Source organism: Festucalex cinctus, chromosome 11, assembly GCF_051991245.1.
Source record: "Festucalex cinctus isolate MCC-2025b chromosome 11, RoL_Fcin_1.0, whole genome shotgun sequence".
NCBI classification, from domain to species: domain Eukaryota; kingdom Metazoa; phylum Chordata; class Actinopteri; order Syngnathiformes; family Syngnathidae; genus Festucalex; species Festucalex cinctus.
In genome coordinates, this window is record NC_135421.1 from 19248042 (window position 1) to 19268558 (window position 20517).

Here is a 20517-nt window from a genome sequence, read left to right on the forward strand (position 1 = left end):
ATTTTTCATGTACAATTATTACTTTTAAAACGTAATTTTTATACTTGATGTCAACTGATGATGACATCACCTTTGCTGAGGAAGTGGGGAACGACCAATCATGACTCAGTTTACTGACCGAACCCAGAAAACAGGTGAGCCATGATTGGTTGTTACCTACTTCCTCAGCACAGGGGATGACATCATCATCATCATCAGTTGACAGCAAATAGAAAAAAAATCAAACTTTTTAAAGGTATTAATTGTACATGAAAAATAATGAAGTTATCAAATTAATTCTGGACAAAATATTAACTTTTTACTGCTGAAAATTGTTCAGTGAGTCAAGTATCCCTTTAATTGTTCAGCCCTAATTTCAATGCAGAAAATTGATTTGATTTAAAAGTAAATTCGAGTTACTAGGTTGGTTGACAGACTGAATTAAACTCTTATACTAATATTGACACAGACAGAGCGCTCCTCCTTGCACGTGTCACCTTGTTTGTTTGTTTTCCTTAAGTGGATCCTTTGTGTCAAGAGTTTTGGTTTCTTTTTCGCTTGACTGGCGAGCCAAGTGTGCTTTTCGGTCCTTTAAGATCTTAAGACGCATGAAAAGAACAACATTTAGGGGCTAGTGTTGTACACAATCCCAAGCAAATGACACCGATGCAGACATATTTCAAGAATGAAAGTGGATGTGTCATTAAATTGATCAGGATGATTTTTTAATGCAATTTTTTCAGGCCAAGGACGGTGATGACATCACTGTCATCCGATTGGCCGACAGAACGTGGCTGACATTTGATTGGCCAGTGGATGTTGAAACGTGTCATGGAAAAGCGTCTTATGTGCTCTGGCACTGAACTGGCCAATTGCAAATTCAAAGAAGTATTCACTATCAATCTTATTAATATTTTGGATCGATGCGCCCACCATTAGCATAGACTAGCATGTCGCTAGCGCTTAACTTCCAAGAACTGAATCTCACACTCGAGGAATGGCGGTTGTATAATCTCTCACCCGACCTTAACTTAAACCGGCTGTAATATTGTTGTGTTCCCGGGTTAAAATTTTGCACAGGTGACTCTCAATTAGCGATTTCCCCAAAATCACACAACTGTTCACGCTTCCTATTGATCCCGCCGTTATTAGGATGGCGTCTCCTCGGCACGCTATTTGCCGAATTCCTGTGTAGGATCGCATGTGAGGGGCGTCTTCGCACCGGCATGTGGAAATTCCGGCTCCCTGCGAGGCTCCCATTTTGCCACTTAACCCTGACGCTTCCATTAAGTGGCAGATGTTACAAACGCCACCATGCTGTTAAAAAGCGGACCACGGTGCCCTCGATGGATTACAGGATCCACTCCGTGAAGCGACAGATCCTCATTTTATCCGAAAGCAGATTTTTGAATGGGAGATTTCTTCTAGTTGGAAAATTAGATACATGTAGATATAAAAATAGACCAATATGTTTTTTTTTTGCCAAGGCCATTTCCCATTATTAACCGATATTTAGAGCTGATATTTATTTTCAGTGAAAGGGAAAATATTGGTGTCTAAGTAAATAGATAGATACAAAATTTATACCCAATTTTAAACCTTTTACAAGTAAAAAAAAAACAAATAAAATTCAAAAACTGGGATGTGCAAAAATATGATATATATGAACCATGCCATTGCAGATTTTGTTTCTGAAGTCAGTTGGCTGCACTGAGAGAAAAGGGGGTGAATAATTTCATGCGCCCTACTTTCAGATATTTGTAAATAGATATTTGTAAATAGAGAGAGAGAGAAAGAGAGCGAGAGAGAGAGAGATTACTTGAAGCATATTATCTTCTATCTATCAAAAATTCTAACAAAAAGTTTAGGTAGCTCCCAAGTTAATCAGCATAACTTAAAAAGTTACATGAAAAATTAAACAAGCAAATAAATAGTTCCCGATAATTTTCTACACTAAATGAAGTTCTCCAAATTTTCAAAATAATGGAAATTTTAAATTCTGATTCAGAAATAAGTTCCCTGAATTTAACCTAAGCTTTAAATTGAAATCCTGTCAGCCCTTCATTTTTTTTTAAAAAGACCAAAGCCGATTATTTGTCAAAATGCTGAATTATCTGTGCCAATAATCAAGGAGCAGAGGTCCAGGTCAATCCAACATTCATTTCAGCGACATGGTTGAAAGCAGAGAGCAAACTTGCCTGAGCATCTTTGGCTCTCCTTGGTTGTGGTGGACAAACACGTTCTGCTGGATTGTTGGCCAGCAGTCACCCTTGAAAATGTAGGATACACATGTAATCACCACTTGAATGTCGTCCTGCCTGATTGGGTGCGGGGTGAAGACGGAGTCAACATTGCAGGACATGAGAATGTGCTGCAAAGCAGTTAGTGAACATTTCCTGAAAGAAACACAAAAACCTTCAATCACACGATCTGTCAATCTGGCCTTGTTTTCATGTAAAGTGTGCTAAATCACATTTCGAGAAGCATGTTCATAAATCCCAGTCAAATGGCACCCTAAAATCAAAATGGCCGACAACCTGAACATTTAAGCTAACAAGGTTCTTTATTCAAGATGAATCTGCATCACACAGATTTCATGTCACATTGATGTCGAGTGCAAATATTTCCTTCTTGTGATGTGGCCGTCACTTAAGTAGCAGTAATCCAAAACTAAAAGATCAAATGTGGCTGGCAGTGAGGTTTGGTGTTTGTGTGAGAGTGACCCTGTGTTTGTTATGTCACAACCCCCCAATAACCCATCCAATTACACAGAGAGCGAGTGAGAGAGAAGGGGTCCTTGAGTCAAGGCCAGCGTTGGAAAGCAGAGTGGCTGAGAAAGCGGACGGTGATCATTGTGGAGGAAAAGGTTCCGCCCACCTGGCCACTTAGCTAAAATAACAGGCTCGTTGTTGAACGGCAAACTTGAACAAAGAGCGGCCTGTGAATCCCCCCCGCTGACCCTCACGTTCCCCCCCACCGACCCGGTTTGCTCTCGGCTTTGATTTCCTACAATGTGACAAGCTCACCTGAACTGATACTCACACTGGACTCTGGTTCATCCCCACCATCACTACCTTCATCCTCAATGCTTTCATCTTCCTCATCCTTTAATGGTCAACCGCAACTCCTACACCCGTTTGACTCTTGCTTTGTCATTATTGTTTGGGACTGTTTTCCCTACAATTCCTAATGGGGTTTTTTTTCCTCCATAAAAAATTGGGGCGCTGTTTGGTGACCTGTCAGACTTCCCGTTCAGTCTCCCTCTGTTTGTGATGGTTTTTTTTGTTTTTTTGGTCTCTTGGACAGGTTGTAACTGTTAAGTGCATTTCACTGCTCTGTACTCGTGACATGGGCAATGACAAATTTGATTTCATTTTATCAAACCTCACCGCTCTCTAAATAGGGTGCACACTCAAAAAACAAACAACAACAAAACAACCCAAATTGGGTCAAATAAGGGACCGACCGACCAAACTAGTTTTGTTGTTCATTTAATCTAATAAAGTTGGGTCAAATTAGTAATTCACAAAACAACCCCCCAAAATGAGTGTTTTTTTACCACACATTTTTGGGTAAGTTATTTAAACCAACTTTCCGGATTAGACAAAAAATGTGGGTTACTTACTTCACACAACCTTTAAGATTTTAAATAAATAACCCAAAATGTTGGGTCAAATGAATAATTCACAAAACAACCCCCAAAAAATCAAATTGTTTTGTACAACAAATTTTGGGGTTATTTATTTATTTTATCCATCTTTTTTTTTTTGGGGGGGGGGGGGGGGGGGTGAAATAAATAACCACAAAAGGTCAGGTTGAATGAATAATTAACAAAACAACCCAACTTTTTTTCGGCTGTGGAGGCTTAGGGAAGGGTGTGCTTTTTGTGTTATCATTTATTCATTACATCTAAAAAAAATAAAAAATAAATAAATAATTGGGGCAAATAAAGAAAACACACACACACAAAAAACAAAATTCAGGGTGGGGTGCAATTTAAACAACCCAATTTTGGGGATTGTTTTGTGGGTTATTCACTTCACTTGACCCAACATTTTAGATTATTTATTTAATCCCAAAAATTTGGGTTGATCCCATGTTGACCCAATTTGGGTTATTTATGTATTTTTTTTTAACCCAACTGAGTGTGAAAATAGGTCAGTTTTTGTGATTAGTCAAAGTTTGACTGAAGCCAAATTGTACAAAATCCAAAGCAAGATTCCTCAATCCAATGAATCTATTCCGGACACCCGCCCAAAAAAAGAACAAAATAGATTTTTATTTTTTTTAAATAAATATAGATCGCTTTACAGCCATTCTTGAAACTCATCAATCTTTTAAAAATCACTTCCTATGCAGTAAAAGCTTTGTGTACATTGGTGTTGCACTCACCATCCAATCTCCTCCGTCAGGATGGCATCATCTCCGTCCAGGACATCGACCTGGTGATGTCAGAAGGACTGGGAATGCGCTACGCCTTCATTGGTCCCATGGAAACCATGCACCTCAACGCACCTGAAGGTAACGCTGCCAGGCGCAACTCTGTGGACTTGAGAGATTCATCTTTTACAACAAAAACGTAATACCTGCATCAAATTTAGTAGCAATTGGTCATAAAATCTCGGACAGACCCCTAGAAGTGACTAGAAGGAGCCTAAAATGGCTGCTCCAAAACCAAAATGGCTGACTTCCAATGTCTTTTCGGAAATGACCTTTAGAAACCTTTTCTTTTGTGTGTGTGGGTCTACTCATGTCAAAAAAACATGAAGATTGAGTTTAAAAAAGCCTGACATCATCGTCATCATCTCGGTTTGGTTATCTGTGATGTGACAGTGCAGCTGGACCAAATGACCCGTCTGCTAAAATGTTAAATCATAATCACAATAAAATTAAAGGCAGAGCTAACATATAGCTGGCGTCCTGCTGCTGCAAACATGACATGCTATTCGTCGCCGTGTTGCCGAGAGTGAAACGTCAAGTAGATGGAGAATGTCAGCTGCGGGTGCGAAAGCCGCAGCAGTTGCTGGGCCGCTGAGCGGGAACACTTTGGGGGCCGACCGACAAAGGCGTCTTTTGATGGCCGAAACCTCCCACCCCCCCTCACACCAGTCATCCAAAACTCACACGACGTCCCAAGCAAGAGTTCTCAAACTTTGTAAAAACGCCTCAAATAGTTCCAATCAGATGGTCAAGCCAACAATGTGGACTTCTGACACAATCGCATTGCATTAACTCTGTTGCCAACCAAAACAGCAGCACCCACCGAGAAACTCTGACCTCACTTATACCACCTGCAAAAGTGTAGTAACTTTGATAAGAGTTGCCTTCCGAACACTGCTGCTAACCAAAACAGCAGCACCTACTAAACAGTCTCTTCTATTAATTATGGTGTGGAGACCAAAAAAGGTCAAAATATTCCTTTGATATTATTTGTTACTTATTAACTCATTTGCTCCCAAAAACATATATGTTCTATTTTAAATGTTTAAGTGTCCCAAAGACATATTTAGACGCTTTTTTTTTTTTTTTTTTTTTTTAAATGCTAGAGCATACAGAAGGCTTTGATGCAGCCTCTCTACTGCAGAGAACAGTTGAAGTAATGGTAGTCGTTACAAAAACAGCCATCAGGTGGCAGCAGAGTATAAGAGATCAACCAGGGCCATTGTTGCAACAATCTCTTTTTGCCAGTGTTTTCACCAGGAATATGAATCATGTTGAAGTTTAGCTATATTCTAATGCTAATTGTGGAAAAATGGAAACATAGAAATAAACATTTTTTTTCTTGATGATAGAAGAGACTCTAATCTTTCTTTTGGTAGGTTTCCATGTTTTGATAGCAATAGAACACAATATTCTGTGGGCCTTGCAAAATCAGTCCACATCCAGTAAAACAGCCAGGAGTGAACGGGGTTGCTTCAGTCAAAATGGCTGCTTGGAGTCAATGAGTTAATATACGAGGAGCTCCTCCTTTATTTTAGATATAATTTTGGGAAGGTTTGACAAATATTTGCATATTTCAAAATGTTCCAGTTTGACTTGGGTTTCTGGCTCTGAGGGTCGCAGCGTAATGCCTCAGTCAACAACAACAAAAGAGCAGGCAAAATGTTTACGACGTTACGTCTAATCATTGTTTGCGCTCCTCTCCAGACATTCATTCCAGCTAGAAAAATGACGCATCATGTCGATGAATGTCAAGCGGCGACACTTCCTGGTGCATTAATGGTTAACAGATTTATTGGAGCGTGGCATTAATCATTCGTCAAGCAAAAATGCCCGCTGCCTTTGTCACGAGAAAATGATTAAAGAGCGATCAATAATGGCCGGGACGGGAAGGAAGCGTGTGAACAAGATGACGGATGAGTAGACGGGAGCGCCTCATAAGAGTGGCAGGGAGTTTCCATCCAGCCATCCATTTTCTTGACCGCTTATTCCTCACAAGGGTCGCGGGGGGTGCTGGCGCCTATCTCAGCTGGCTTTGGGCAGTAGGCGGGGACACCCTGGACTGGTTGCCAGCCAATCGCAGGGCACACAGAGACGAACACACCATCCACGCGCACAAGCACACCTAGGGACAATTTGGAGCGCCCAATTAACCTGCGGCGGGGAGTTTTTTTATTCTTATTATCAAATTTATTTATTTTTTTTTATTATTATTATTATTATTCTATTTATATATATTATATATATTTGTATTTATATTATATTTATATTTATTTATATTTTATTATATTTTATTTTTTAATTTGTATTATTCTTTTTAAATTATTTATTTTATTATTATTTATTTATATTATTATTATTATTATATTTTTAGTTTTATCGTGCATTTATTACCTGAGCAATATATCGATAATCGCGGTATCGTCATATTGTGAGATAATCGTTATCGTGAGCATTGTATTGCATATTGTATCGTATCGTGAGGTAGCCAGAGGTTCCCACCCCTAACACCTGGTATTTGCTCATCCCTAGACAATTTAATCCTCAATGAAACAATTAAGCGCATGTTTTTTCCTAAACACCAAAAAAAAAAAAACAAAAAAAACAGTCTTTGACAAACCAAACTTGCACAACTTAAGAGTTTTAAATTTAACATAAAAAACTATTTAGTGGTCGACAAAACCGAACGTACGTGTTTTCCAAATGAGCGTACATGAATGTGAACACGTTTAATATGCGCTAACCTTGTCACCGTGGTGCATTCAAGTGTTGTCCAGCCATATTTGTAGTCCGCCTCTGATCCTTCCCTCAGGTCTCGGAGACTACATGAAACGTTACGGCGAAGGCGTCCAAAGAGTTCTGAGGTCGTTTGGGCCCGTGCCGGACTTCTTTGCTGAAGACGCCAAGAGCGTTGTTAACGTATGTATCCGCAAAGAAAACACAGAACAGCTTTTATGCGAAAATTGCATCAACATTCAAAGAATTCATGAAGGCCTGACCTTAGGAGATGTGCGAGCTGATCCCCAACGACGAGCAGCACCTGTCGGCCCGGCGGGAGCGGCGAGACCGGCTCCTAATGGGCCTGGCCCGCCTCAAGAAAGACAACTGAAGACATCGGGACTACCTCAACGTGTCACTCAAATCCATCCTCGGACTGAAAGACAGTCAGGAATTGCTGTTTTGTGGCACATCTTGAAATAAACATCGTCTGATCATTTCATCGTGTGGTACAGTTCACTAAAAGTAGGCAATTGGTGGTTTCCATGGCAACCAGCACGTAATCCCAATGATTTGAAAGCTCTTATTTTAAGGTACGATTATCACACATTGTGCTAAATTGACCGGATATCTGTGATTGATTGGTTAATTGATTACGAGGGGGCGTGTTAATGTGTTAATGCTTAGTTTTAGTTTCAGTATTAGTTTTAGTTTTTTATGTGTATTGCTTGTGTGCAATATTAAAAAAAAAAAAAACCAAAAAAAAAACCAAGGGAGCAACGTCATCTGAAGGTGCTTTTCTATTGGCTGCTGCTAGATGACATCACTTCTGTTAATATTAAAATAAATCTACCTAAAAATCACATTTACAATCATCCCCCAAGGCTTATGCATAAAATTACCAAAGACTAAAACGAAGGGCATTTTTCCCTATAATTATAGATAGATTTAGTTTTTTAAACATAAAATGTAGTTTGTTAGTTTTCGTTTATATATATATTATTTTATATATTTAATATTTTCATTTCATTCTGTTAAAATTGTTTTTTGGATTTTAGGTTTCATTTTTTTGGGGGGTTTTAGTCACCTAAAATAACCCTGGTCACAAACATTTGTGAACCTTCCATAAATTTTGGTGAACATCGAAGACAATTTACAGTCTTCCACAAAACTAACCTGGACATTTTTGTACCAAAACTTGATGTCACTTTTTCACAGGCTCTTTACTGGACATGCGTGTATGTGCGTGTGTGTTTGAGGGTGTGTGCGTGGTGTGGCCCCACCCCCTTTGCTTGCATGTTGAGCTTCAGAAGTTCTATGTGTCTTTGCTCAAAGTTGCTCATCTCCCAGAAGAACATCTCATATTTGCTCCAGCAGAAGTAAATTCAGTTAAAAATATTTTAAACAGCCGCTAAATCCAAGGACTATTATTATTATTATTTTTTTTTTTTCCGGAAGATTCAACTTCTATATATTTTTTTTTATTTTATTTTTATTGGACTCGTCACACAGACAGGTGAGATGTGCCGATATGTCATGTCATATTTATTTATATAGCACTTTCAAACAGCCTTAGCTGTCACAAAGCGCTTTACAGAAACAACATAAAACATAACACATTAACAGGAATACAATTACAGCAAACCAACATTTTTTCATTCCTACATACGCTTCGATGTTTGGAGCAGTTATAGATGAAAAAGGAGCGAGTCAGTCTCCTTTCACCTAAGTTTATTTTTCAAGTGTACTTATTCTTGTACTAAAAGTAAACTTTAAGTAAACTCATTGGGACTAAATTGGCTCATTTTTGTACAATTAAATGTATACTTATGTACATTACAAAGTGTATTAATAAGTACACTTAGGCATACTTTCAAGTATACTGTACTTTAAAGTATATAAGTACACTATTCGGTATACATAAATATACTTAATTAAAGTATACTTTGTGGTACATGTCCACATTTTTGTTTACAGCAAAAACCCCAGTGATGATCTGACAAACTGACAGGGACCAATCTGGCAAATCGAATTTCTTGCTCGGCTGATGTGGTTGTTCTGGCAGAACGACAGCACCACCCGGTGGCTCCAACTAACAACTACAGCAGAACCCAGTGCACAATTTTAGAGAACGAAAATGAACCTAACATGTTGTTTGTAAACAACATTGAAAACTTCAAATCAACTTAGCCTGTTTTAATGACCATTGAAGACTTGGCATACTTCACAAACTTTCAAGTTTTCAATGTATCTAACCTCTTAAAAATAATAAAATCATCCAGCTATTCAGGTTTTGAGAAAAAAAAAACCCAAACATGTAGGTTTTTCTTAACATCAAATACAATTTCAAATATTTTTAATGTTAAAGTTTCAGTCTTTCAATACTATTACTTTTAGAATTTTTATGCATATATATTCAACATACAATATCTAATCACACTTAATATTGAGGTCCTTACTTGTTAATGCACGCACACATTAAGTTCCTCTACATATTGACTCAGTTGACGGTTCACATGCATATTACGTTCCCCTTGATCTGACAATTAGTGTAGATTTTAAACATAGAATGGCCAAAACATCCCTAGTGAAAATTAAACTGCACTAAAAAAAACTAGCCGGCAGAGGGTGCTATAACTGCACAAATGCAAATCAACCCGACTTTTGAACAGATGTGCTGCTTTTAAATATTGAACATGACGACGACGGTATTGTGGCAGTTTTAATATCACCATTTCACAATATTGCCCTTATTTTTACATCCCTAATTATTACGAGTAGATTTTTGGCCTAAAATACTCAAACCAAAATTTTGGGGTGTGGCTTTTTTGTGGGTCATATCATCAGCATGCCTACCAAGTTTCATGTTCCAAAGTGAAACTGTCATCAGGGACTGAGCTTCCACAAGAATCAATCAACTTTGCTCTTGTCGCTCTTTTTTTTTTCCCCTGCCCCCTTTTCAGGCCACCATGTCGTGGGGCGCCCTGTACGCCCAGCTGGGCGGCGTCAACAAGCACTCGACCAGCCTGGGCAAGATCTGGCTGTCGGTGCTGTTCATCTTCCGCATCACCATCCTGGTGCTGGCCGCCGAGAGCGTGTGGGGCGACGAGCAGTCCGACTTCACGTGCAACACGCAGACGCCCGGCTGCAAGAACGTGTGCTACGACCACTTCTTCCCCGTGTCGCACATCCGCCTGTGGTGCCTGCAGCTCATCTTCGTGTCCACTCCGGCACTGCTGGTGGCCATGCACGTGGCCTACCGCAAGCGCGGCGACAAGCGCAGCATGCTGGCCACGTCCGACGGCGCCGTCAAGCCCAGCGACGCGGACCTGGAGACGCTCAAGCGCCGGCGGCTCCCCATTACCGGCACGCTCTGGTGGACGTACACCTGCAGCCTCTTCTTCCGCCTGGTCTTCGAAGGCGGCTTCATGTACGCGCTCTACTTCCTCTACGACGGCTTCCACATGCCGCGGCTGCTCAAGTGCGAGCAGTGGCCGTGCCCCAACCAGGTGGACTGCTTCATCTCGCGGCCCACCGAGAAGACCGTCTTCACCATCTTCATGGTGGCGTCCTCGTCCATCTGCATGGTGCTCAACGTGGCCGAGCTGGGCTACCTGGTGGGCAAGGCGCTCATGCGCTGCTCAGGACGCCACCGGAGCAGGAGGTTGTCGTACGACCACCAGGAGGCGCGGGACAATATGGCGCTGCAGAACAAGAAGAACGAGCTGCTGCTCTCCGTGCCCTCCCCGGACGCCTCCGTGCGCAAGAGTGTGTGTTGATGCTTCTAGAACTGGAACCACCGAGATGGATGGTCCTCTCGTCGGTATAGTCTCGAATCGATCATTTCACTTTGCAAGATTGTCACTACGTACGCTCTAACTCACTCATTGCCAGCGCCGTAAAAATTTATTTTTGACGTCAATAATCGTCAATGGCAGTGAGTGAGTTAAAAACAGTTGGGTAAAAAAAATAAATAACCCAATATGGGTCAAAATGGGGTCAGCCCAACTCTTTGGGTTATTCATTTTAACCCAAAAAGTTTAAGCAAAATTAATAACAAACAAAACCCTTTTTTTCTGGGTTATTCACTCAAAAGGTTGGGTGAAATGATGATTAACTCATAAAACAGCCCATTTTTTTTATTTTTTGTGGGTTATTCATTTTGGGTTATTCCCTCAACTTCTTGGGCCAAATAATCCCAAATGAAAAACCTACAACCTCAAAAATTGTGTAATTTTGCGGGTTATTCATGTTTTTTTTGGGGGGGGGGGGGGGGGGTATGCAGTTAGATGAGCAATGCAACTTGTACGCGGAATCGTCCTGGATGTCATTATTTTACACACAGTTTAAACGTTTTTTTTTTGTTGTTGTTTGTTTTGTTTTTTTAAATCATAGACCGACAAACGTGTTAAATACGACACAAATTCAATTACTAATAACACAAATACATGTGATAAGAATTAATGCCCTTATAACGTCATTTACTGCGACACACAATGCATTCTTGGAACAATATACATGCAAAAAACAACGAGATTTAACACTTCCAGAACTCATCCAGGCAAAGTGTTTCCGCGTTCCATTTTTTTGGAACAAATATGCTTACAGTCGAGCTCCGTAATTTAGGGATGGCCCACAAATAGCTGAAAATCTGCATATAATTGACGGCAATAGTTTTTAAGTTATATATCATTATTTTACTGATCCGGCACACTTGGTAGTATATTTTCCTCCATGCGGCCCCTGATATGAGTTTGACACCCCTGGAATAAATAAACAAGCCAAAAAAAGTTGTCAGTCTCCCTTTTGACCCATAGTGTTTTTGTTTTTTAACCTAACTAGCTGTTTCTTAGAGGGCGTATATCAATAATACAAAAGTGTTTGGGTCACACCTCATAATTAGCCAATTCATCACCATCTTGGGTCAAAAATAAACCAATTTGGGTTAAATTGACCAAACTATCTGGGTTGTTTTATACAAAACGGCCCAAAACAACCCGTAAAGTTGGGTCAAATTGATAGGTCCATTTTTGTGCACAAATTAGATATTTATTTTTTTTGGACCCAACTGCTTTTAGAGTGATCAGTCAGGACTTGGATATTATTAACTGTGCGCTTCAAACTATGAGAATGTTATTTTAAAATAGATGTATTGCCTTGTATATGTCAATGTCCCAAAGGAACAACTGGGTGGCGTTCCTCAGGGAAGCATTTGAGATCCACTCGTTTTCTACAAAGAACAAAGGAATGTGTCCCAATACCTTCGACCACACTGTCAAAGTCATTTTAGGTCTTTCTGCTTGGATGCAAAGTATTTGAATGGCTGTTTTGTACAAGTAAAGCTCCTGCTGTGTTTTATTTAATTTCGCTCAAACTGACGTGCGAAGATATTTGCTTGAAAAGAAAAATGGCAACGTGACAGTGTCATGACTTTTGATTTTCTTTATTTATTAACTCCAGTGTGACGTTGATTTTGTCACAGATGAATGTTTTTCTTTATCTTTACAGCCGTTACACTGACAGTGAGTTTACAATGTTCTTTTTGATAGTGTTGCTTATTTACTCACTTTTAACGTTTTTCTTTTTTTAATTTATTTGAAATTCAAGTGTGATTGTCCTCCCATGGTTTTAACGCTAACTCGCAGCTTGAAATCGAGTAAGTACCTCAAAGCCTGTATTTGTCTGTTCCTGGATCAAACTATGACAATCAAAAACGGGAGCGGTTTTAAGTCACATTGCAGTAAAATTGAAAATAAAGTCAAATAAAATGACTCTACCTTTGATGATGCCTGACTGGAAATAAATTATCTGTCCCTGGGTCAATCTGTTCATTATAAAACATTCATTAGGCCTACTTGTACAGGCTGTTTCAGTCGCATTTAACGTTCCTGTCATTAAAAATCAAAAATAAAGTAAAGACTCACCCTTTGAAGACTGGCAAGCAGGAAGGGGAAAGTCATTGCAGAGCGCTGCTGCCCTCTCGTGGCCATTACCGGCACTGCTGCAATTCAAAAGTTTGCGTGTAAGAAAACTTGTCAAACTACAAGTATTTAAATTGTGTTGGTTGACGTCAAATTGCTTGGTAAAGTTAGCAACATACTAAAGTGTCAGGAGTATACGTGTGTTGCTTTTGTGTTGTATCATCTTTCAACACGTCTTATTTTAACGGCTGGCTAATCGCGGTCCAACTTGACACCCCCCCTCAATAACAAGAGGAACCTTGTCTTTATCCTCCCGGCTCCAAAAATAAACACCCAACCCCCCAATGATGGGAAAGTTTGGTATTTGGAGGGTGTGATCATTAATGACACACAGTACGTAACAACTGATGTAATAAAACACTTTTTAAAGTTAAATTCAAGTATATTAAAGATGATTGTATTTTTCTTATCAAAATTTATACCGTGGGGTAAAAAGTATTTGGCCAAAATCCAACAGGAAGTCTATGGGAAACCGGCCAAATACTTTTTTGCCCCACTATACACATAGGCTATTCATAGACCTATGGCACTATATACATATATGCAATCGATATATATATATCTTTTTATTATTACATTTTAATCTTATTTAGTATTAAGTGTTTTATTATTCTAAACCTAATGTATTTTTATTTTGTTTATATTTTTAAATTTATTACATAACTTAATATTTTGTTTAAAAAAAAGGTATATATTTTATTAATTTCCAATTCTTGCATACAATTCTACATTTAATTGCTACAGACGTCATGTGTCTTCAAACTAATGATTTCCATGACGTATGTTGAGTCCACATTAACTTTTTTGGGTTTGAGAGGGGGGGGGGGGGCATTAGGAGGGGTGAGGGGCGTGGTAGCGGCTTCACTCATGCACATAGTGACTGACAATGCAGACATGCATGACGGCAGCCGGCGTGAACAGTTCCCACAACGTCGACGACACCTGAACGCACCACCAAACTATAGCTTATTTCCCTTTTTTCTTCCCCCCCCCTCTTTTCTTTCTTATTGCGCACCCTGGAGGAGGTCACACACACACACACACCCGTGCACAAAAATAATCCCACGTGCATAGCAGGGCCGCGCATAGACGGACGAGGGCGCGTTTTTTTTTTTTCGTTTTTTTTCCCCCTTTCAGGGGTGTTGAGGTGGGGGGGCTTTTGCCCCGGGGGCACCCCCAAAGGATGTGAGTTTTGCCGTACACTTTAAAGCGTGTCCCTTCTGCTGTGTCAAGGTACGAGCACATCTCTGCTTTCTTATTCAAGCACAAGAAATATATGGAGTATTATGAGATTTGAATATGAATTATCGTTTTTATTAATTAGCGTTTGGAGTGCACAAATCCAACAATGGTGCCTGCTCTCTAGTAGCCTCTGTTTTGTCACTTATTGTGTGTGCTATCTTTACATTTTTGCTATTTTTGTAAAGCTTTTCCACTTTTTAAAAAATGATTAGGAAAGTTATGGGATTGAATGGAAGTTATTTAAATTAGGAAGGGGGGGAAAAAAAGGCAGAACCAGGCCACAAAATGCCAGGAAATATTTTATTTTTGACATTTTTGAGATTACATGTTATTTTACATTTGTGCTTCTCGCAGGTGTGGAGAATAACGAGGACTCCAGGCCATGGATTTATTAGCTTTAATACAACGACATTTTTGTAAGTTTATCCTTAAAAAAATAAAAATAAAAAATAAAAAAACACCTAACATTTCTTTTCTGTGGCACATTACGGATATCAATGTCAAAGTTAAAACTAAAAACAAAAACAAAAAAGTGAATTGTTTGTTAAGGATTTACTTTTTTTTAAATGATTTTTAAAGTCATGCATGGGATATTTCTATTAGTTTTAACTTTTTTATAGTGTTTATCAAATTGTCAAAAATTGTACTATGCAGTTTAAACTTTTGTATTAGTTTTTTACTTGTTTTTGAATTACCATTTTTCTTTGATGAAGCAGAAACGGTAATCAAAAAAACTTAAGGATAAAACAACTTCTGCTGTCCTTACTTTGTAATAACTTATTGAATTCTATATTTTTAAATTATCCTTTGATTTGCATTTATTCCTTTGCAAAAAAACGTAACGCAAACATGCCAAGAAAAGCTTCCCTCCCAATGGCCATGCTTCTTTAGATGATTTTTTATACAGACCAAAAGTTAAAGTATATTCTTTATGCAAACTAAATTGAATTAGTATTATTTTTTGTCATTAAATGAACTTTTTATACTTTTTAAATGATTGTTTCTTAAGTGATAAAAGTATGCAACCTAAAACTGGATCATGAGTACCATTTATTGCTAACATCCTTTTAAAAAGTCTAATGATTATTAATGCTAACTATCCCAATGAGGCATGTACAGTGGGCCACCGGTTGAAAGAAGGGTGGTGTCGCGATTTGTTCCTGTGTGTGTTTTCCAGCATGATAATGTCGATCTCAGCACATGCCTGCTGGCCAGTGGAGCGAACAGGTGTGCGGGCGAGCAAGCATTGCCCGCCATACAGAAAGAAAAAGAGAGAGAGTGATGGTTTAGTACAGTAGATGAAATGAGCAGCAGCCTCCATGTGTTGTGATGACCTTCACCATGAGACATAATAGGAAGAAGCTGTGTGCTTGTCTTTGAAAATTTGCCAGTATTACATAGTAAAAATATTTAAATAATACTCTGCTAGCTACGTGTTAACAATACATAATTATACTACCATGTTTCACAGCTAACAAAGCCTGGTGGAGGTTAAAAAAAAAAAAAAAAAAAAAAAAAAAATAGATCGTCAGACTAATTTCAAATTTTGTCAAATGTGGTCGTAGGATCTTGTTTCCCTGAATTAAAAAAAGAAAGAAAGAAAAAAATCGAGCTACTTTGTAGATCATAAGAGCCGAAATTGTACTAATTTCACAGGCCACATAGACCCATTCAGACAAAATTTCATCACCAAATTTAAGAACTGACTTTCATTCCCAAGGATCCAGAAGATAAAAGAGAGAGAGAGAGAGAGAGAGAGAGAGAGAGAGAGAGAGAGAGAGAGAGAGAGAGAGAGAGAGAGAGAGAGAGAGAGAGAGAGAGAGAGAGAGAGAGAGAGAGAGAGAGAGAGAGAGAGAGAGAAAAACCTTATTGTAGCTTGTGTTCCACAGATGTATTCTTACTGGTGAGAAAGCCTTGACGGAGGTAAAAAACAAAACAAAACAAAAAACATTTGGACTAATTTCTCATTTTAAGTAATTTTATTCTTGTTCCAGACAATAAAAGTAGACTTCCTTTTAGATCCGAGAATCCTTGATGACAGTTGACCACTACTAATTTCACATTTGACAAAAGTCTTGGCAGATTAACAACCATTCAGACTAGAGGCAAATTTTATCAGATGAGGTTGTAGGACTTTTTGTCTCCTAGTTTCAGTAGATGAAAGTGGACCTTCCTTTTTGGAACAACGATCCTTGACAATGGTGGTCCATTCACTGATTTCACAAATGACAAAGCCTTGGCAGGAAATGGAGTTTTAGTACTTCATTTTTGGTTTTCCACACAATGTTAACAAAGCATTCTAAACCTTCAACATAACCAATTTTTCATCTGCCCCTCTTCCAGACACTACGTTGTCCACAGGCTGGCAATCTTGAAGCATGGGTGACTGGAGCTTTCTGGGGCGTCTGCTGGAGAACGCCCAGGAGCACTCCACGGTGATCGGCAAGGTGTGGCTGACGGTCTTGTTCATCTTTCGGATCTTGGTGCTGGGCGCCGCCGCAGAGGATGTGTGGGGAGACGAGCAGTCCGACTTCACCTGCAACACGCAGCAGCCCGGCTGCGAGAATGTTTGCTACGACCAGGCCTTCCCCATCTCGCACATCCGCTTCTGGGTCTTGCAGATCATCTTCGTGTCTACGCCCACGCTGATATATCTGGGACACGTGCTTCATATCGTACGCATGGAGGAGAAGCGCAAGGAAAAGGAGGAGGAACTGCGGAAAGCCAACAGGTTCCAGGAAGAGGTGGGGAGCTATTAGGTTTCCAACTTCAGGACTTGGGCGTAAAATCCTTCAGACTCATGTTAACTCTTAGGAGATGACGTTTTAAAATCTTATTTTCAGTTCTCTACTTCCAGACTGTGAAGTTCGACCTGCTGTTAGGTACTAGGAACCCAAGTTTCAACACGACACAGCCTTGGCAGAGTTTAAGAAAAATAGACCAATGGCAATTTCCATCAGTTGAGGTCGTAGGATCTTATTTTGGTTCCCTTGTTACACACGATCAAAGTTGATCTGCTAGCTATTACAGCCGAGATGTTAGTGGTCCACTCAATGATTCAACAAGTTACAAAGCCTTGGTAGAGGCAAAAACCATTCGGACTAAGGTTGTAAGGTATTCCTTTGGTTCCCAAGTTCCAGATGACGAGAGTTGACCACTTATTCAGTCTTGACACCCTTGATGGTGGTAGTTGACTCTCAGATTTGAGTATCAGAGGCGTATAGAAATAGGTTTGTGGTAATGCAGTTTACAGAGTGCAACATAGCTGACAATATGTTGTGACTTCCTTAATCCACGTAATGACGTGAAGTTTAAGACTCAGTGACTTGACTCGATTTAACTGTAACTTAAGACTTAGTCGAAACTTGGAAGCTATCACTTAAGAAGTCTGATTGATTCCCATCTCTGCTTTCAGGAGGAGAAGGAGCTGCTGTTCAGGAGCGGCGACAGCAGTGGGGGAGATCGAGGCGGCGGCAAAAGGGTGAAGCCCCCCATCCGGGACGAGCACGGAAAAATCCGCATCCGGGGTGCTCTGCTGCGCACCTACGTCTTCAACATCATCTTTAAGACCCTCTTCGAGGTGGGCTTCATCCTGGGCCAATATTTCCTGTACGGGTTCCAGCTGCGAACCTTGTACAAGTGCGCCCGCTGGCCCTGCCCCAACACGGTGGACTGCTTCATTTCGCGGCCCACAGAGAAGACCATCTTCATCATCTTCATGCTGGTGGTGGCCTGCGTTTCGCTCTTCCTCAACCTATTGGAGATCTACCACCTGGGTTGGAAGAAACTCAAGCAGGGCATGACCAATGGAGCAGTGTTGGCGCAGGAGTCGGTGCGGCGTCCCACCGGTACAGACGCATGCGAGCCGCAGTGCTCAGCCCCGAGGACCGGCGGAGGCTACCCTGGCAAGTACACGGATGTGACTGCCGGCAGCAGGGCCTTCTTGCCCCGGGCGGAGTTTAAGATGGACAACTTGCAGCAGAAGGAGGCCCTCCGCCAACACGGGCCCGCAGCCCACTACTACATCAGCAACAATAACAATCACCGGCTGGCCGCCCAGCAGAATTGGGCCAACCTGGCCACGGAGCAGCAGACTCGGGAGATGAAAGTCACCGCCCCCAAGCTCTCTTCCTCCACCTCCTCCTCTTCCTCATCCAACCAGCCACCCATGGTGGACACCACCCCCAGTGTCACCCCCAGCACCCCAGCTTCCGGTCCGAGTACCCACAGCAGCCCGGGCTCCAACGTCAACGAGTCGGATAATAGCCACATCACCACCACCACGGTGGAGATGCACAAGCCCTCCGTGACCTCCGCACCGGACCCTCGGCGGTTGAGTCGAGCAAGCAAGAGCAGCAGCGTCCGGGTTAGACCCGATGACTTGGCAGTATGAGCCCCACTCCGGGCCTCCCAAACCCGGAAAGAAACGCTTCCTGACACCAAAATGATCCTGAAAGGTGGTGGTAGACTTCAGATGATGATTCAGTGACCAAGCCCCTTTCACACCGACTTCCCCACGTTTCACGTGGAACCCACTGAAGCGGGACATTGTCATGATGTGGGTTCACGATAGGTACCTGCTGATACTACTAAGCTGGCAAATTTGGAGGTCGACATCCGAGCCTGCGCTTTTCGCGCAGACCTGAAGCCGACTGTGAGCTTTCACACTAAGTTTTGGATGTTAAACTTTACACCCCGGCCCTCTAATCCCTATGCGTACAGCTGTTGTTCCGCCTCTGATACTACTTTCCATACGATTTGGGTACCTTCACACGGGACACTAACGACCTGGGGGAAAAAAAAAAAAACAGCTTCGATACTGTGGAAGGGCCTGTGGACTCTTTGGGGGAAGATCTAGTTGCTTTTTTTTTCTTCCTTCAAGCTGAACTGAACAAACTCCTGTGTGTACCTGGTTTTAAACTGGTACCCACAATGCACTGCAGCACTCACCCCTCCACACAGAGCGACGGATGGCCTGGAAGGGGGGGGGTTCCAAACTGCGAATATGTCACTTATCACAAAATGGTAACATGGCCATGGTTTCTTTCATACAGGGCAGAGCGACATTCTAATGATGCCCATCAGCATTGGTTTTATTGAATTTTTACTCCAAATGACATACTGGTTGTCATTTTGTGAGGGAAAACAAAGCAAAATGCTAACATTTTCATAGTAAAGTTGCCTTCATTCACAACCTCACGAAAGCCTAAAACAACCACAAGGACAGACTGAATTTTACTTGTAGATGACATAATTGTCAGTTTTTAACTGAAAACAAAGCCACAAACTCACACAAGACTTTTACGGCCGTAAACTGTCACTCAAGCGCTATCACCAAAGCGCTATCCATCAACCGTTATCATCTTCAGGGGCTTTTTGACAAGATGGTACTGTACACATTCATTTAACACATCACTTTTTCACACAAAAAACAAACCAACAAACAAACCTTTTTGACAGTATTTTGCATTTTTTTCCCTCCAGTTTACATTTTGGTAGTTGATTTGCACATGTAGGAAACAAAATGCTAACATTGTTAGGAGAGCGCGTTCTCTAAGGAACATAAAATTATTATTATTTTTTTAATGTCTTAACATTTCACACCAAAGGCAAGAGTTTAAGAAATTTGGGAAAAATGCAAAAAAAAAAAAAAAAGAAGTTATTTATCATATGAACACAAGAGAAGAATGTCAATGTGTGTGTGTTGATGTGTGCGAGTATGAATGATCCTTTTGTAAAGTTGATGTAAATGTTAATTTACCTCAAATGTTTACAAAACTGTTACTAAATAAAACTTTTTTGTACTGGAGTTGTCCTGTGTTTCGTTTGCTCAAATTTAAAACTTCTGGATAAATCTGTTTATTTTGTTTGACTTTTGTGAGTAAGCAGTATTCAAATAATTTTGATTTGCCTTATTTAATAAAACATTTTTTTTTAAAGAAGTGTTCATCAAAACACTTGGCTGTGGTGTGGAAGCTCACTGCATCATACCGACATTTGTACAATCAATATTTTTGCAATCATCTCTTGCGTTGGCTCGTGACCATTAAGAGTACATACTAACGAGGCAAACGAGGTGGGGGGGTTTTACAATGACTGACTTCCACGTGTCTTGTGGCACCGTAACCCTCAGGCGGGTCCGGGACACGAGTGGTCC

General features: G+C 40.6%; 3 protein-coding genes and 1 long non-coding RNA gene across 7 annotated transcripts in view; 3 read left to right on the top strand and 1 right to left on the bottom strand.

The window, feature by feature from the left end:
- The window catches only part of LOC144030699 (uncharacterized), an 11797-nt gene extending 4385 nt beyond the window's left edge, over positions 1 to 7412 (bottom strand). The window contains exons 1-3 of the long non-coding RNA XR_013287325.1: positions 7164 to 7412; positions 4372 to 4528; positions 2178 to 2375 (exon numbers count right to left, since the gene is read on the bottom strand). This is a non-coding gene — a long non-coding RNA (uncharacterized LOC144030699). The remainder of the gene's footprint in view (positions 1 to 2177; positions 2376 to 4371; positions 4529 to 7163) is intronic.
- Positions 1 to 7634, top strand: part of cryl1 (crystallin, lambda 1) — a 13816-nt gene extending 6182 nt beyond the window's left edge. For both annotated transcript variants that reach the window (XM_077537228.1, XM_077537229.1), the window contains exons 8-10: positions 4392 to 4500; positions 7232 to 7338; positions 7424 to 7634. In XM_077537228.1, the coding sequence (XP_077393354.1) occupies positions 4392 to 4500; positions 7232 to 7338; positions 7424 to 7528 (321 nt within the window). In that variant the 3' untranslated portion in view covers positions 7529 to 7634. The remainder of the gene's footprint in view (positions 1 to 4391; positions 4501 to 7231; positions 7339 to 7423) is intronic.
- Positions 7635 to 8479: 845 nt separating this feature from the next.
- On the top strand, positions 8480 to 11373 carry gjb8 (gap junction protein beta 8). Of its 2 annotated transcripts, none has more exons than XM_077536518.1 (2): positions 8480 to 8653; positions 9115 to 11373. In XM_077536518.1, the coding sequence occupies exon 2, from the start codon at positions 10107 to 10109 to the stop codon at positions 10914 to 10916; it is 810 nt and encodes a 269-aa protein (XP_077392644.1). In that variant the 5' UTR covers positions 8480 to 8653; positions 9115 to 10106; the 3' UTR covers positions 10917 to 11373. The 2 variants fall into 2 exon arrangements, with proteins under 2 accessions (XP_077392644.1, XP_077392643.1); XM_077536517.1 differs by having other exon boundaries at positions 10101 to 11373.
- Positions 11374 to 14224: 2851 nt separating this feature from the next.
- gja3 (gap junction protein, alpha 3) lies at positions 14225 to 19772 on the top strand. Of its 2 annotated transcripts, XM_077537260.1 has the most exons (4): positions 14225 to 14351; positions 14715 to 14776; positions 16704 to 17104; positions 17776 to 19772. In XM_077537260.1, the coding sequence occupies exons 3-4, from the start codon at positions 16739 to 16741 to the stop codon at positions 18751 to 18753; spliced, it is 1344 nt and encodes a 447-aa protein (XP_077393386.1). In that variant the 5' UTR covers positions 14225 to 14351; positions 14715 to 14776; positions 16704 to 16738; the 3' UTR covers positions 18754 to 19772. The 2 variants fall into 2 exon arrangements, with proteins under 2 accessions (XP_077393386.1, XP_077393387.1); XM_077537261.1 differs by lacking the exon at positions 14715 to 14776 and having other exon boundaries at positions 14231 to 14351.
- The last annotated feature ends 745 nt before the right edge of the window (positions 19773 to 20517 follow it).

What these genes read in the sequence shown, in the direction of transcription:
- gja3 (XM_077537260.1), top strand. Translation starts at nt 16,739, where the DNA reads ATGGGTGACTGGAGCTTTCTGGGGCGTCTGCTGGAGAACGCCCAGGAG. An exon ending in CCAACAGGTTCCAGGAAGAG is followed by an intron (nt 17,105 to 17,775) that starts GTGGGGAGCTAT and finishes CTCTGCTTTCAG; the next exon opens with GAGGAGAAGGAGCTGCTGTT.
- gjb8 (XM_077536518.1), top strand. Translation starts at nt 10,107, where the DNA reads ATGTCGTGGGGCGCCCTGTACGCCCAGCTGGGCGGCGTCAACAAGCAC.